This window comes from Colossoma macropomum, unplaced genomic scaffold (assembly GCF_904425465.1).
Source record: "Colossoma macropomum unplaced genomic scaffold, Colossoma_macropomum, whole genome shotgun sequence".
Classification (NCBI taxonomy): Eukaryota; Metazoa; Chordata; class Actinopteri; order Characiformes; family Serrasalmidae; genus Colossoma; species Colossoma macropomum.
The window spans coordinates 15,330,715-15,346,692 of record NW_023494800.1 but is presented as its reverse complement, the minus strand read 5'-3'; the positions used below and the strand labels follow the sequence as shown (position 1 = coordinate 15,346,692).

The following is a 15,978-nucleotide window of genomic DNA, read 5'->3' as shown; positions in this document are numbered from 1 at the left end:
CAACTCAAAACTATGATTCTGAAATGATATGTAACTGTCAAGAAGCTGTTACTGAGAACAGGAAATTGTTAAAAAATTGGAATATTTGTACTGAAACTGGACATTTGGGATGTGGAATAAGGTTTTAGAGAATCTAAATTTGTACCTAGAAATACTTGGACCACGAGATGAAAATGCAAACAACTTTTGAGACTGAACTCTGGAAGTGTGAGCCTTAAAAACTGAAAGCAATTGAAAAGAATGAAACCTGTAATAAAGTTAAACGATGGACGCACTAAATACCATAAAAAAAATGTTGTTGAAGTTTTCTTTTAAATATTTCTTCTGCTTTTGAAACTGACTTGAAACAAATCCACCTAAATACATGGACAACTCTTTCATTCCAAATAGGTAGGCCCACATTATTCATGAGTGTATGTTAAGTACAGTGTTGGGACAGCGTGCGTGGCAGTGAATTGTCTACCTGCTGCGTATGACGGAATGTTAGCATAGCTGTCCAGCCCTCTCTCCTTAATAATGGATGAGGTATCATCATGTTATCCTAAACCCTGGCTGTATTCCTGTGCACAGAAATGAGAATTTGTGAATAATTTATGCCAATTTAGCTCACGAAGACTAGGTTAGTTCTCACTCAGCTTCACCCAGCCTGTGCACACTGGCTGAAAGCACTACTAAGATATCTGCCTGGATATTTCACTTCTTTCTGAATTGGATTTAGCAACTGTTCTGGTGACTTCCTTCCATCTCAGACACAGCACTGGATACATAAGTGTCATGTCACCATGCTACACAGACTGTTACGACTGTCTAATTTCTCACTGACCATTGTTCTACTTCCTTTCCTGCAAGGTAAGAGGTCACACACAGATGTCTATGGTTCTCTCCAGCTATCAGTTACGTCTTTGCCGAAAGGTTTAACTTTGTTTTCACATTTCTTTTTTAAATTGCATCACAGAGTAACTTATCAATAAACATTGCATTTTAACATTTTTTGAGTGTAGGATATGAATGATTTCTGCAGAGAGACAATAAGACATGCACCTATTGTGTACTTCTGCACTTGTCAATAACTACCTTACACCCTGCTGAAAAACCCAGCTAAGACCAGCTTTTGTTGCTGTCAGGTGATCTAAGCTAGTCTTTCATGATCAAGGTAGACATCCAACCAGACCAGGCAAAATATAACCTATGCTGCTCAGCTGGTTAAGCTGGAAGACAAGCTGACAGACATACTGATGGACCAGCTTGGTCAAGCTAATTATGCTGGTGAACCAGCTTGTTCAAGCTGGTCATGCTGGTGGACCAGCTTGGTCAAGCTAGTAATGGTGGTTGGCCAGCTTGGTCATGATGGTGGACAAGCTTAGTCATGCTAGTCATGCTGATGGACTAATTTGGTCTAGTCATGCTGGTGGACCGGCTTGGTCATGCTGGTGGACAAGCTTGGCCAAGCTACTCATGCCAGAAGATCAGCTTTGTGGGTAGACAAGCTTTGTGAAAGGCAGTGAGTGTCTTTGTGAATCTGGGTATTTCTTGTTAAGTTCATGTATTGTTCTCTCAGGGTTAGAGATTTCTGATCCAGGGCAAGTGGTGTACAGGGAAGCCAGGACCAGTGGTGTGGTGGAACATGAAGTAACCCTGGAATGTGGCACCACCCTCCCTGATGTCTACATCTGGAGCTTCACTAAACCAGGCACAGACACTATTCGAGCTGTGGTGTATAACTTTGGCAAGGGTCCAAAGCTGCAGCAGCTGGCACAAGATCTGGGTGATCTGAATGTAATCACAAACACTGCATCTCTGTCCATAGAGAAGCTTCCTCTAGCTGCAGAGGGTTTGTACACCTGCCAGGCTCTGTATGACACTGCTGAGGGAGCCAGACTCTACTACTACTATGTGCATCTACGGGTTTTAGGTTAGTAGAAAATGCTGTGGTCAGATCAGCTAGTACAACCAGGAGCATGTCAGCATGTGTTATGTCATCCTGAATTGATTAATTTGTAATTATTAATTCTGTGTTAACTGCAAACATTAGCGTGAAATCTTTTGAATAGCTGATTAGAACATGCACATTAACAACTATATTATAAGAACATGTTATAACATAATAATGCTTATAGATAATCAGTTCCGTGGTGCATCCCACAGTGCCTGTTTCCAAACCTTATGTTCTACTGAGTAACTCGTCAGCAGTGGAGGGTTCATCATTTTGGATGCGCTGTGGTCTGGAGAATGGAACAGAGCCCATTAGCTACACATGGGAGCAGGAGAGCCGCAGTGGGCTGGTCACTACACTGGCTGAGAGCAACAGCAGTCTGATCAACATCATCTGGGTCACTCGCAACCACACCGGCTGGTACAGGTGCCTGGCCAGGAACGAGGTCAACCAGCAGAACAGTGATCATATCTGGTTAGATGTCTTATGTGAGTGGGGACTCTAAAAGTTCCAGTGAGTTCTGTTGTTGATAACAATGAGGTTCCTTCTTTCCTGACATCATAAATTAAACCTGTACTCTCATCATTTAGTGCAACATTGTGATTCGTTCAGTGACAACATGGCTGGATATAAATAATTATTGGAAAATGTTCATATCAAACTTGTTTAGTACTATCACAAGATTTAAGTCTTACTGAATGAGTACCAGAATCTTAAAATGGTTAGTCTGATCTGCAGCACATTTGAAGCCACTGTAAAATACTCAACATGCAATGACCATCTGACAATTGAATTCTGTGTTAATGCAGCAAGTCACTAAAAACCATTGTGCTGTGAGTGTACTGATAAAGTAAGATACTAGGCAACTAAACTAGGACAACAGCAATTACAAACAAAAATACCTTCCTATACAGCTGGCTACAAATTGAAGTGTTATGCAATATCTTGCTTTCTCAACCAAATTTTGCTTTACATTTTTCAGCCCCTGTTTTTCTGTAGAGCAGACTAAAGCAATTCATGAAGTCAGTAATTGCTTCTGTGCACACTGTCTGGTATGCACAACGTACATTACTAATCACGTCTTCACATACTCCCCTAAAACATAAGTCTGTTTGAAATATAAAGCATTAATTCTGGTTAATAAACAGAAGGAGGCTCTTAAAGAGGAGAGGTAGTAGCCACTGATCTTCATAATAAGTTTTATAAGTTTAAATTCTCAACGTATGTTAACATTGGTCATCTCTTTTTAGTTGGACCAGATCTGCCTCAGATTGAAGCCTCAGCTTACTCAGTGATGGAGCAAGGCTACTCAGCCTTAGAGAAAGGAAATGTCTCTCTCTCGTGTCAAGCCATCTCTAACCCTCCCAGCCGATATGTCTGGTTTTACAACAACTCACAGATCTACTCTGGACCACAGCTCAGCATCTCTGTCATCCAGCGTGTGGATACTGGCAACTACACCTGTCTGTCCCAGAACACCTACCTCAACACCAGCTCAAAGAAAACAATCACTCTCACAGTCTACTGTAAGTGCTAATACACAACACAGGGTCCACAGAGGTCAGGAAACTGTGGTCTTTTCCAAGTAAAGCTCTTGTGTTTTCATCATTCCATGCTGTTTTATCCAGTATCTTTCCTGTACTGGTTTCTTTGTTCACTTACGCTTGTCCATGAGTACACCCAGTTACAGATTTGCAGGCTGCCACTGTGCTGCAAAATGTTTTTGTACAAGCATCTGAGAAGTGAAGAAATCATTTTAATCATTTTAAGAAGAAAACATTTTAAAGAACTGCAGGGAAAATTCAGTATACAGAATATGCGTATACAAAAGTTTAAACACAGCCTCTACAGGGAACTTAAATGCAGCATTTTCCTACAAATTTTAGAGCACAAGTCCTATTTAGTTGTTGAGTTTAACATATTGGAAAAAATAAAACAAAATGTTAAATATGTCATAACTTTTGTACAAGACACATTTGGGGTTTCTCCTTTCAATATGTTAAATTCAGCAAATAAACAGTAATTGTGCATTAAATGTAGAGGATGTGTGCTTATTTTCACTTCAGCAAAACATGTAATTTGACCAAGAATGCCCAAACATTGGATATGACTGTATATTAATGAAAAATAAAATTATATTTGGCTATTGTATCTATTATTACATGGCATGCCGAGAGTAAAGCTCATACTTATCTAATTAAACCTCAGTCATCTACGCAGATAGACTAAAAACACTTCCAAATCCAGCCTGCATGCAGCTCTGATACAGACGAATTACTTTGCTGAACATGTTCCCTGTCCAGTTATACAGAGGGCTTGTTTTCACAGATCCACCAGATGGTGCTCCAACTTGCTCCATGTTCCCAGCAAACAACTACACTGACCTGGCCCTTTTCTGTTCCTGGGTGGGTGGATATCCACCAGCAACACTGAAGTGGAGTCCATATGTGAACGGAGACAACCAACAGGAAATTTATAATATCACCCAAATTCAGCCAGGCCCTGATACTGCTAATAACTCTGTATTCACCTGCTATGGTTCACATGTTGCACTAAACATCACCCAGAGCTGTAGCACCAGGACATGTGGGTATCTTGATTTTTATTTGGAGTTTTTAGAAGTGTAATGCCATATGGGGGGTTTGTATTGAAGGACATGCCTGACGTCATGTAAATTAGCCATATATTATGACATTCAGTAAGGTAACTGGCACATCAGTGCTGACTGTGCTTGAATCATTATTTATCTTTCAGCCTTTGGTCATTAACATGATGACTTACAGGATGAATGAAAGATGTACACCTTTTCGGAGTAACACTAAATTGTATGTATTTGTTAATGAAAATGGACTAAAAAAAGAGAAAGTAGAACACATTTGAATTTGCCTAATAAAGTTAAAAAAACCTTTAATGAACTATATTTTCTTTTTCCTAGGGCTGCCTCCTGGAGAACCTCAGTGTTCTGCGAATTCCAGCCGTAATAATGAACACCTGATGCTGTCCTGCTCCTGGGAGGGTGGGTTCCCTCGTGCTCTGCTGTGGTGGGCCTCTAGTTCAGGGGAAATGCAGGGCACATCTGAGGAGACCTCCAACATCCTGGTTCTGCGCTCCAGTGCCAACTACAGCAGCAAAACCTTTGTATGCTATGCTAAACATCCGCTAAATAAAGACAGCAAGAAGTGTATGTTAAAACTTGGTAAGGACTGTTCATTATACGCATCATGGTTGACAATGGTAGTATTTCACAGTGTAAAGAACAATATATATTAACAAACTGAAGCATTTTACAGGACAACTATTTTCTCTTTTCCACAATATTTGAATTAATCGACTTAATGAAGATGTTCTTAACTATTTTCCAAAATATCTGTTTTTCTAGAGGCACCGGTATTGGTAGCTGACCGCAGTGTCGTTTCTGTCTATGAAACCAATGATGTCCAACTCACCTGCCTTCTGAGCAGACACTACCCAGCAGTCACAGAGGTCACCTGGTACAACAACTTAAAGCAGAACGTAGGTGACACACCCAAGAAGTACGTCCTTCAGCAAGCTGCAGCCTGGTCCAACCTAACAGTGCGGGAAACAGACAGCATGGTAGACAGTGGCCAGTACTGGTGTTCTGCTACCAACGCTGTGGGAAGAACAGAGATGCCCATATTGTTGGTGGTAATGAGTAAGTTAAATTCAAACTAATTTTAAACTGCAGCCAGTAAGTAATTGGATAGTGACACAATGTTTGTTGTAATGTCCATCTACTTCAGCACACTGGATTTGAAAAGATCTAGACTATGATAATGAGGTGCAAAGTGTCATTATTTTTATTTATTTTTATTTTTATGTCACATCCCTGTATGTGTGGCCTAGCATGTGCATGTAGCTTTAAGAAAGTGTTAGAGTCAGTTAATGGCTAGCAAGTGTACAGAGAATTTGTTCCATTTTTCATCCACATAATGTACTTGTGAGAGCCTGAGTTTTCAGCTTTAACAGTCAGCTAAACAAGGCTCCATAACAGGCTGGACAGCAATAACATAATGCAATTACAGATATAAGGGCATAATATAAGCTCATTGTCTCTAAAAAGCAGGCCCAGGATGCACATTAATGGTGCATTAACATTTTTTGTTTTCCGTAAACACTCCAAAGACATATTTATCAAAATGTTGCAGGTTGCATTTGGTAGGTTGGAAGTAACTGTTGTATGTTGTACCTTCTGGGTTTCTGCAAGTATACTTTTCTGCTTATAATTGTCTTAAGCTACACATTATGTGTGCTCCTGATGTGTTGTGCCACCGACTGATTTTCTTGCCAGCTGACTAAAAAACAACTTTGTTTCAATGCCTGTTTGATTCAGGGTACCCAATGCCTCCAAACATCACCGTCAGTAAAATCATATACAGTAGTCGACAGCGGACAGATGTTAATATGGAGTGGCTGATCCAGACAGATGGTGACCTTACTGGATTCTTTATAGAGTACCAAAAGCTCTCTGTCCCTGTGGGGAAGAATGACAATGTTCCTGTCTGGCAGAAAGTGGCAGTAGATCTGGAGCCCAGCATCCGCAGCTACCAGATCAACAATCTGGATCCTACCGTGACATATGCTTTCCGCATTACAGCTATGAATTGTCGTACCACTGGAAATCCTTCAGACATCAAGAGCCCAGGTGAGAACTGATATGACACTGACATGAACCTGTATTACATCTATGGAACAGTGACAACTGTTAAGTATCAGATACTACATCTGTAGCCTTTTACACTTTGACAGTGTCAGTGCCAGTCTCTAAACCCTACATTGTGCTGAGTGATCCCTCACCTGTGGAAGGCACATCAGTGTGGATGCGCTGTGGTCTGGAGAATGGCACAGAGCCCATTAACTTCATATGGGAGCAGGAGAGCCGCAGTGGGCTGGTTACCACACTTGCTGAGAGCAATCGCAGTCTGATCAACATTACCTGGGTTACCCGTAACCACACAGGATGGTACAGGTGCCTGGCCAGGAACGAGGTCAATCAGCAGCGCAGTGACCGCATCTTGTTAGATGCTATATGTGAGTGTCTTAGATCTCTTAGTATATCCACGTGATTTCACTGGCAGCTCTTAAAATGTTGCCAGTGACAGTTGTTTCATAGTCATATCCACTTTAAGTTTGCTTGCTTGTATATTAATACTGGTCTCTTCTGTTTAGATGGTCCCGACATGCCTCAGATTGATGTCACACCCTACTTGGTAACAGAGAGTGGTTTCTCAGCCTTAGAGAAAGGGAATGTTTCCCTCATGTGTCAAGCCTCCTCTAACCCTCCCAGTCAGTATGTCTGGTTCTACAACAACTCCCGTATCAACGGTGGACCACAGCTCAGCATTATCAAGATCCTGAGAACGCACACTGGCAACTATTCCTGTCTGGCTCAAAACACTTTCCTCAACACCCGCTCCACAAAATCAATCACTCTTACTGTCTACTGTGAGTGCTTCCACACACTGCATGCCTTAGTTCTTAACCAGAGCTTCCTAAACAAAGGTACTGCTACATTACAATGCTCAAGCAGTACCTGTTAAGAGTTCTGTAGAAAGAAAACTCTCTAGTTCTATGGGTCTCAAACATGGCATGCAAATATAGTGGATACTCATTGTGTGCCCGCACATACTTGGTAAAGAGACTTTGGGCCAGTGATCAGGCCAAAGGGCAGAATTTTTAACTGACATGCCCACCTAGTAAGGCACTGGGAATTGCTACATGAAGCAAAAGGTGTTTTAGAAATTAACCAAATCTCTGAAGATGTAAAAAGGGGCTATGTATAAGATGTAGCAAGGGCTGTATAAAAACATGCTTGGGGTGGGATTTGGAGGCATGCGCTTTTAGCCACGCCACCTATTTGCAAGCCTAAGAAGAGGCACTCACTGGAACCAGTGATTCTTTACATAGTCATAATTAGCCCTAAACAAGCTTGAACCAGTTCATTGGTGCCCAGAAAGGTAGTGGCTCTACTGAAAATGGCAGAGGGCAAGTCTAAGGGTGTATAAAACCATGCAGCTAAGCATAAGGCAGATGTGGAAAAAAATTTTTCTGAGTTCCTAACCAAAGGTACTGCTACATTGCAATGCACAGGTATGCAACACAGAAGAGTGTTAAAAAAGGTATCAGAAGGAGCAGGAATCCTGCTGAGGGGATGGTCACAGTAGAAGGCAAATGATGTGCACAATTTATGATAACTTGTCCACATTGCACATGATTGTCCTGTGGGCTAGTCCAGGTAGCAAGCCAAACCAACCCAGGAGCAACCCAAACTAATAGTCATCCCAAGAGCAGGGGCACTAGTCTGGGACAATCAGAGGTACCAAGTTGTTCCTCTCAGAGGACATGGAGAACAGGGCAGGATTCTGAAGCTCCAACTGCTTTGTTTTTAACTTGTCAACGTGTCACTTCCAGAAAGGAAAGGTAGATATCTTTCATGTGTGTAATATATTTGTACTACCAGTTGCATAATATGTCACATTACTACATGACATTATTGGTATAAAATGCTTGACCATGTGTGCAGGCAAACAAGGTGTACCATCTTATCTTTGCAACATCCCTGACAGGCAATACAAGTCATAGACCTCGGCTACCATGTGTTGCCTTGTTTCCCCAGATCCACCAGATGGCGCTCCATCGTGTACCATGCTCCCAGTGAACAACTACTCTGACCTGTCCCTTTTCTGCTCTTGGCTGGGCGGATATCCTCCAGCTACCCTGAAGTGGATTCCATATATGAATGGAGACGACAGAGGGGAAATCACTAACATCTCTCGGATCTACCCAGGCCCTGATATTGCTAACAGCTCTGTATTCACCTGCTATGGCTCACATGTTGCACTAAATGTCACCCAGAGCTGCAGCACTAAGACGTGTGAGTGTAGAAACACTGACTTAAATCAGTTGTGACTTTGTGTGATATATTGTACACAGAATCTGGCATAAATGTGACTCTTAAAAAATGAACTTAATGAACTTAAAACAAACTAAACTGATAGACCTTCAAAACTCTTTTGGTCATCAGTCATCACAAACATCCAAACATGTTTCATAGGGCTGCCCTATGGAGAACCCAAGTGTTCTGCGAATTCCAGCCGTAATAATGAGTACTTGACGCTGTCCTGCTCCTGGGAGGGAGGTTTCCCTCGGGCTCTGCTGTGGTGGGCCTCTAGTTCAGGGGACATGCAAGGCACATCTGAGGAGACTTCAAACATCCTGGTCCTGCGTTCTAGTACCAACTACAGTGGCAAGACATTTGTATGTCATGCCAAACATCCTTTGGCCAAAGAAAGCAGGCAATGTGTGTTAAAGCTAGGTAAGGAGTGTTTGTCATACTGTTCAAAAGAATTTGAATTTAATGTTTCACACTGTAAAGAACAATATACAGTGGTAGACTGAGCTGACTGAGAACCATCACTTTCTATTTCTCAAACTTTGAAGTCAGACATTTGAATTGTGTCATTCCATTAATTTATTACACAAGGAACAACATGTCCCACAGCTCAGCACACTTAAAGGAGCCATTCTGAGAAATATTTCATTTGTTTTGTAAATAGACATAATCTAAACTGCCATTACATATACCTCTTGCTTCCAGAGGCCCCAGTCTTGATGACTCAACGGAGTGTGGTCTCAGTTTTTGAAGGCAGCAACGTTCAACTCACCTGCAGTCTGAGCAAAAACTACCCCGCAGTCACAGAGATTACCTGGTACAACAACACACAGCAAAAAGTGGGAGACAAACCCAATAAGTATGTTGTGCAGCAAGCAGCTGGTTGGTCCAGCTTGATGGTGCAGGAGACGGATGGCATGGTGGACAGTGGTCAGTACTGGTGCTCTACAACCAATGCTGTTGGAACAGCAGAAATTCCCATCACATTGCTGGTGATAAGTAAGTTCACTACAAACTAATCTGTAGTAGCCTAAAAAAGACACAGACTAGCAGACTCTGATACAAGGAATACAGTACTGTGCAAAAGTCAGAGACCACCTGTCAAAAAGGCCATTAAGTTAGATATAAGTTAAAATAATCCTCTTGCATAAGGACAGGGAAAGTCAAAGGAAGAGTTAAAAATGATTTAAATATATACAAAAAAATGGGACTCCTAACAACCGTACAAGACCTAGTAGACCACTAAAACTGTCACAATCAGATAAACAGTACTTAAAGTTTTTATCTTCGAGGGACAGGAGAAAATCAAGCTTGACTCGTCTCCACTATGAGAAGAATTGAACACTATGGGTCTTGAAAGTATGTGTGGCTGTAAAGGAGCTCTTACTGAGAAAAGTAAACAGACAAAAAAGAAAAAAAAACTTTGCAGATCAAAAAAGAAGCTGCTTGTGTTCTCAGAACAATGGACTGACCACCCCAGAGTCCAGACCTCTGCTTGGATTGTGAGAGGCAGAACATAGAAAACTTCTAAGACTGAGCTTTCAAGCTATGGAAAAATATCCCTGCAAATTAATTTGGAAAAATTAAAGCAAGTGTCCTGAAAAGAAGCAAAACTTTTATAAAGCCAAATTATATAGTCTTTGACAGTTGCACAGTGCAGGATAATATATTATTTTTAAGTTTATTTTAATGATTGTCTCAAATTATGCCAATAATGCTGACTTACAAACTCATGTGATGTCTTGCAGTGCCCGTTTCCAAACCTTATATTCAGCTGAGTGACTCTTCACCAGCAGAGGGTATGTCAGTGTGGATGCGCTGTGTTGTGGAAAAAGGTACGGGTCCAGTTAACTACATATGGGAGCAGGAGAGCCAAACTGGATTGCTCACAACACTGGCTAAGTGGAACAGCAGTCTTGTCAATGTCACTTGGGTTACCCGTAATCACACTGGCTGGTACAGGTGCCTGGCCAGGAACGAGGTCAACCAGCAGCGCAGTGACCGTATCTGGTTAGATGTCTTATGTAAGTGGGAGCTCTCATAGCACTAATAGTCATCGCTCCTCTCAGCAGATTCCGTCTCCACATCATTTTTCAAAAGTTTTCATGGAAATAAAACAGGCCCAGATCATGCATCTGTCCACTGTTAACTGTACAATAAAAGACTGTCCAAATATCTGGATAGCATCTCTTACCAATCCAATCTGCTCAAATCAAAGTGAAGATGGTGTCTTTTAACATTTTCCAGGCTTCATGTAAACAAAGCCTTCACTATGAGCACACACAAATCTACCATCTGCACTTTGCTAAGGACCACACTGACACTGCTCCTGAAGATAATAATTCATTTTTGGGCATCACTTGATGTCATGTTGCTTAAAAGAGGATTGTACCAGTGTTTTAAAATATTTGCATAATTAAATGGTTAAGATGTAAACAAAGTGATTCAGAATGTTATGTGAAATGCTCCACACTAGAGACAATTGCTTTATCAGAATTGTTCACAGTTGTAGTGATAGGAACCAGACGTCTGAAGAGTTTAATACCTCTAAAAGCTACCTCAAAGATTTACGGCCTGATGCCTAAAACATTGTTATTCTGTAGTTTTGAGATGAGGTTTTGTTCTATAATATTTTTAAAATTAATTCATGGTGGAGAGGCATAAGCAGGGAGTTGTGTCATGAAATAGTACTTTTAGTAGTAATAGTATTTTTTTATTATTTCAGATTCATTATTATTTTGCCATTATCAGCATTACATAAAGCACTCAAGATGCATGAAGGGTCACTGTTCATTATGGAGAGCAAATAAAATGGCCATATTTGTGCTGTAGACACCATGACCCCTGGTTCCTGTCACCATCCCTATAAAGAAATCTAAATCAGTAAGTTTCTCTACAATGAACAAGTTTACACTGAACCACTCTGAATGACTTTGTTTACATTTTATAGACTGAATTATAGACGGAGTGATTTCGAAGAACTGGTGGAATTCCTTTAAACACCAAAGATAAACTCAAACTGAGGGTTAAAACTAAGAGCTAGGCGTAAAAATATTTTTCACATAAAAGTGCAGGGAAATGAAGTGAATGAACGGCTCAAAAATGATTAGCAAATCTAATGCATCTTAGATCCTAGGCAAAGAGACTTCTTGCTGTGAAACAAGAGGCTGGGGTCAAAAACCTTTAAGATATTGTATTATGTAACGTCTAAGGCTAGTCTCCATAAATCTAATTCAATTTCAAGTTTATCTACAGATAAGTAACTATAGGTGTCCTCTGTTTAGATGGCCCTGACTTACCTCAGATTGATGTCATAACCTACTCAGTAATGGATCGAGGTTACATAGCACTGGAAAAAGGATCCGTTTCTCTCATGTGTCAAGCCTCCTCTAATCCTCCAGGCCAGTACATCTGGTTCTACAATAACTCAGAGATCTTCAGTGGAGCACAGCTCATCATCACCAAGGTTCTGCATGGGCATGCAGGGTACTATACCTGTCTGGCCCAGAACACTCATCTCAACACCCGCTCCAAGAAGACCATAACTCTCACCGTCTACTGTGAGTGCTCCTACACGCTACTGCCATGAGTCTGCTGGGCTATTATGTTTTGCACTCCAACTCAGCTGCCTTCTTTGGAGCTGTAGTGCTTTCCTCTTTCCTTGTCCTTAAGGTCTTAAGCAGTTTCACTCTTCCTTTCACATTTTTTATATTGCAAACTTTGCAAAATATTGTTATATAACACATTAAAGTGTTACCCACAGATTCTTCTCTAGAAGGGTTTAAATCATCTTGTCCATTTTTAACTGTTGTGCTATCCACAGTAGCTGTACAGTACACTTCTTTTTGGAATACTTTTTTATGCTGCTGTCTCTTCCTAGAAAAAGCAATCGGATCTGACCTCCTTTAGCTCACATTAAGTAGTATCACCTTTCTTCCACTTAGCTAAAATAAGCCTAATCATTAGTGATCCTGTGTCACAGTAATCTTGTTCCCACAGATCCACCAGATGGAGCTCCATCTTGTTCCATGTTTGCAGCAAACAACTACACTGACCTGGCCCTCGTCTGCTCCTGGGAGGGGGGTTACCCTCCAGCTGCTCTGAAATGGAGTCCATATGTGAATGGAGACAATCAACAAGGAGTCAGTAATGTCACTCGAATTCAGCCAGGCCCTGATACTGCTAACAACTCTGTATTCACCTGCTATGGTTCACATGTTGCACTAAATGTCACGCAGAGCTGTAGCGCCAGGACATGTGAGTATGGTACCACTGAACTTCACTGATGTCAGTCCTAACCACACAGAGGATGAATTAGTCATGTTATCTTCTGGTATAAATTTAATCAAAAATGTATGTGCAGTGGCTCTAACAATAATCTAATGTTCCCAGGGCTGCCCTATGGAGAACCCCAGTGTTTTGTATATGTAACTCGTAATAATGAGTACCTGATGCTGTCCTGTTCCTGGGAAGGTGGTTTCCCTCGGGCTCTGCTGTGGTGGGCCACCAGTTCAGGGGACAGGCAGGGTACATCTGAGGAGAACTCCAACATACTGGTGCTACGTTCCAGTGCCAACTACAGTGGCAAAGCCTTTGTGTGCCATGCCAAACACCCACTAAATAAAGAGAGCAAGATGTGTGTATTAACATTGGGTAAGAGCTGTTTATTACAATAATCAAAGCAATACTATTTAAAATTGTAAATGTAAGGAACTGCATTAGGTCACCTCACAAAGTTTCCCTGTTCTAGTCATGGGGGACTACATCACATAACTGTTACGTGTGTTTCCTCTGATTTAACTCAGATCATCTGGTAATTAGCATCAGGTAAAGTCTGTCACTATCTGAATCAGGTTTCTTAGAGCATGAATGGTATGAAATTTTGGATTGATACGGCTACTTGTGACTAGAAATGGACCAATGGGCAATCAGAATGCATGAATTGCTTTTAGATTCTGTGAAATTAGCATAAATAGCTCCCAGATATGTGGCTGAACCTGCAACATGTGGCAGCTCCCAGATATGTGGCTGCACCTGAATGGTCTATTCATAAGGCTCTTCCTTCCAGAGGCTCCAGTGTTGATGACTCAGCGCAGTGTGGTTTCTGTCTATGAGGGTAATGATGTCCTGCTCACCTGCATTCTGAGCAAAAACTATCCAGCAGCCACAGAGGTCACCTGGTACAACAACTTAAGGCAGAACGTAGGTGAAACACCCAAGAAGTATGTCCTTCAGCAAGCTGCAGCCTGGTCTAACCTGACAGTGCGGGAAACAGACAGCATGGTGGACAGTGGCCAGTACTGGTGTTCTGCTAAAAACGCTGTCGGAGGAGCAGAGATCCCTGTCAAATTGGTGGTGTTGAGTGAGTTCAGTGCAAACACATATACATACAAACCTACACCATGTCACATGGATTTCAAAGTGAATTCACTCTCAGTAATGCTTCAGAGACTTTAGCTAATTGTAACATTACTGTTTTTAAGGCCAGTAATTTGAATCTCATATGGAACACTCTGATCCTGATTTGTTGTGCCAATCACTGATTTTCTTCCCAACAGACAGAAATGATTGATGTCATTAACTTTCATTTTAATGCATACTTGATTCAGGGTACCCAATGCCTCCAAATGTCACCATCACTAAAATCACATACAGCAGCCATCAGCGGACAGATGTTACTGTGGAGTGGCTGATTCAGGCAGATGATGACCTCACTGGGTTCTTCATTGAGCTTCAGAGGCTCCCTGTAGGCAAAAGTGGCATTGTCCCTCTCTGGCAGAAAGTGGCAGCAGATCTGGATCCCAGCACTCGCAGCTACCAGATCAACAACCTGGATCCTACTGGCAAATACGCTTTCCGTGTAACAGCTGTCAATCGCCGTACCATTGGACATCCTTCAGAGATCAAGAGTCCAGGTGAGAACTTAATGAGTAATTTGACATTGCACAGGGTAGAATATCAGTTGGGTGACATGACTGATTGTTCTCCATACAATGACCTAATGTTAGGAGTACAACATTTTAATAAGCATAAACTGAAATCCAGTCCTTATGATGTTCAGTTCTTTAGGCATAACTGTCCTCCTGTTTTGTAGCTCTGCCACCTTTCAGGGCCTATTCTGCTGTGATCGGAGCAGCCATCGGAGGTATGCTTGTGGCGACAGTAGCTACTGTGCTGATCTTCATTTATGTGGTGAGGAACCGCAACAACATCCCACGTAAGTGTCCCACAGAGATATAGCAAAAATATGCCTTGTGTCATTTCCATCACCATACATTAAATGTGCTTTTCAAATGTGTTTCTTCAGGTTTTCATGACATGATATTTGGCAGGTAATAATAGCTAATACAAATATTTCAAGTCTTATTTTTTTATACAGAATTATTTAGTATGTTGACTGAATTAATATATCACTCAACTTAGTGAGTCACTCACTCGACCTATAGAAATAACAGTATAATTACAACTGATGTGCCTAAGCATATCCACTGATTAGCATTGGTATATTTCTCCTGAATCTCTGCTCTCAAAGGCAGAACAGCCAGTCCAGAGAAAATATCAACTTCCCTGAGGACGAGGTTACTGGAGAAGATGCAAGTCCTTCAGTTCCAGGTTTCAGGAGTCAGTAGAAATCAATTTTTGTGCATGTGTAGAATACACCGACATCTCCTTTTACACTCCATTAGTAATTCAGTTTTTTTCAGGTGATCCTGTGATAACGCCAAGACCCAGCTCAACAGCAACACACCTGTGCTCCTCCCCCATGAAATAAATCTCCTTCACAGCCTCAAAGACAAAAAAGCAAATAAACAGTTTGCTTATCTGCTGAAAATCTGTTTTTATGAGCAAGACATTGGCAAAAAAGCTGTGTATTTTTGTTGAAGCTAGCTGGTATTTGTAGTTTACAATCTTTAATATAGAAAGTGGCATTACTTACAATAACTGCACACAGTAGTATCTTTTAGTATTTACAACCTTAAAAAGTTGCCTGATTATAAAATAAACATCAATTGCTTTTTTTAAAGCCTTTAACCAGTGTTTTCTAGTCTTGTTTTAAAAGGTCAAGAGAATTAGCATTGACTAAAACCTGGAAACAAACTGACTCCCTTTAATATTCATTCATGATGTTTTTTTA

The 15,978-nt window shown here is 41.1% G+C and overlaps 1 protein-coding gene across 1 annotated transcript; it reads left to right on the top strand.

Annotated features, from left to right (window-relative positions):
- The first annotated feature begins 782 nt into the window (after nucleotides 1-782).
- LOC118820536 (titin-like) lies at nucleotides 783-15,633 on the top strand. Its single transcript, XM_036588900.1, is given in 24 exon segments — nucleotides 783-849; nucleotides 1,559-1,912; nucleotides 2,146-2,421; nucleotides 3,184-3,459; nucleotides 4,262-4,519; nucleotides 4,869-5,129; nucleotides 5,313-5,606; nucleotides 6,285-6,596; nucleotides 6,701-6,982; nucleotides 7,121-7,396; nucleotides 8,568-8,825; nucleotides 9,006-9,266; nucleotides 9,549-9,842; nucleotides 10,491-10,535; nucleotides 10,586-10,867; nucleotides 12,128-12,403; nucleotides 12,843-13,100; nucleotides 13,236-13,496; nucleotides 13,912-14,205; nucleotides 14,453-14,758; nucleotides 14,938-15,060; nucleotides 15,151-15,175; nucleotides 15,376-15,464; nucleotides 15,548-15,633. Coding segments are annotated over 24 exon segments (5,496 nt in total). The 3' UTR covers nucleotides 15,616-15,633.
- The last annotated feature ends 345 nt before the right edge of the window (nucleotides 15,634-15,978 follow it).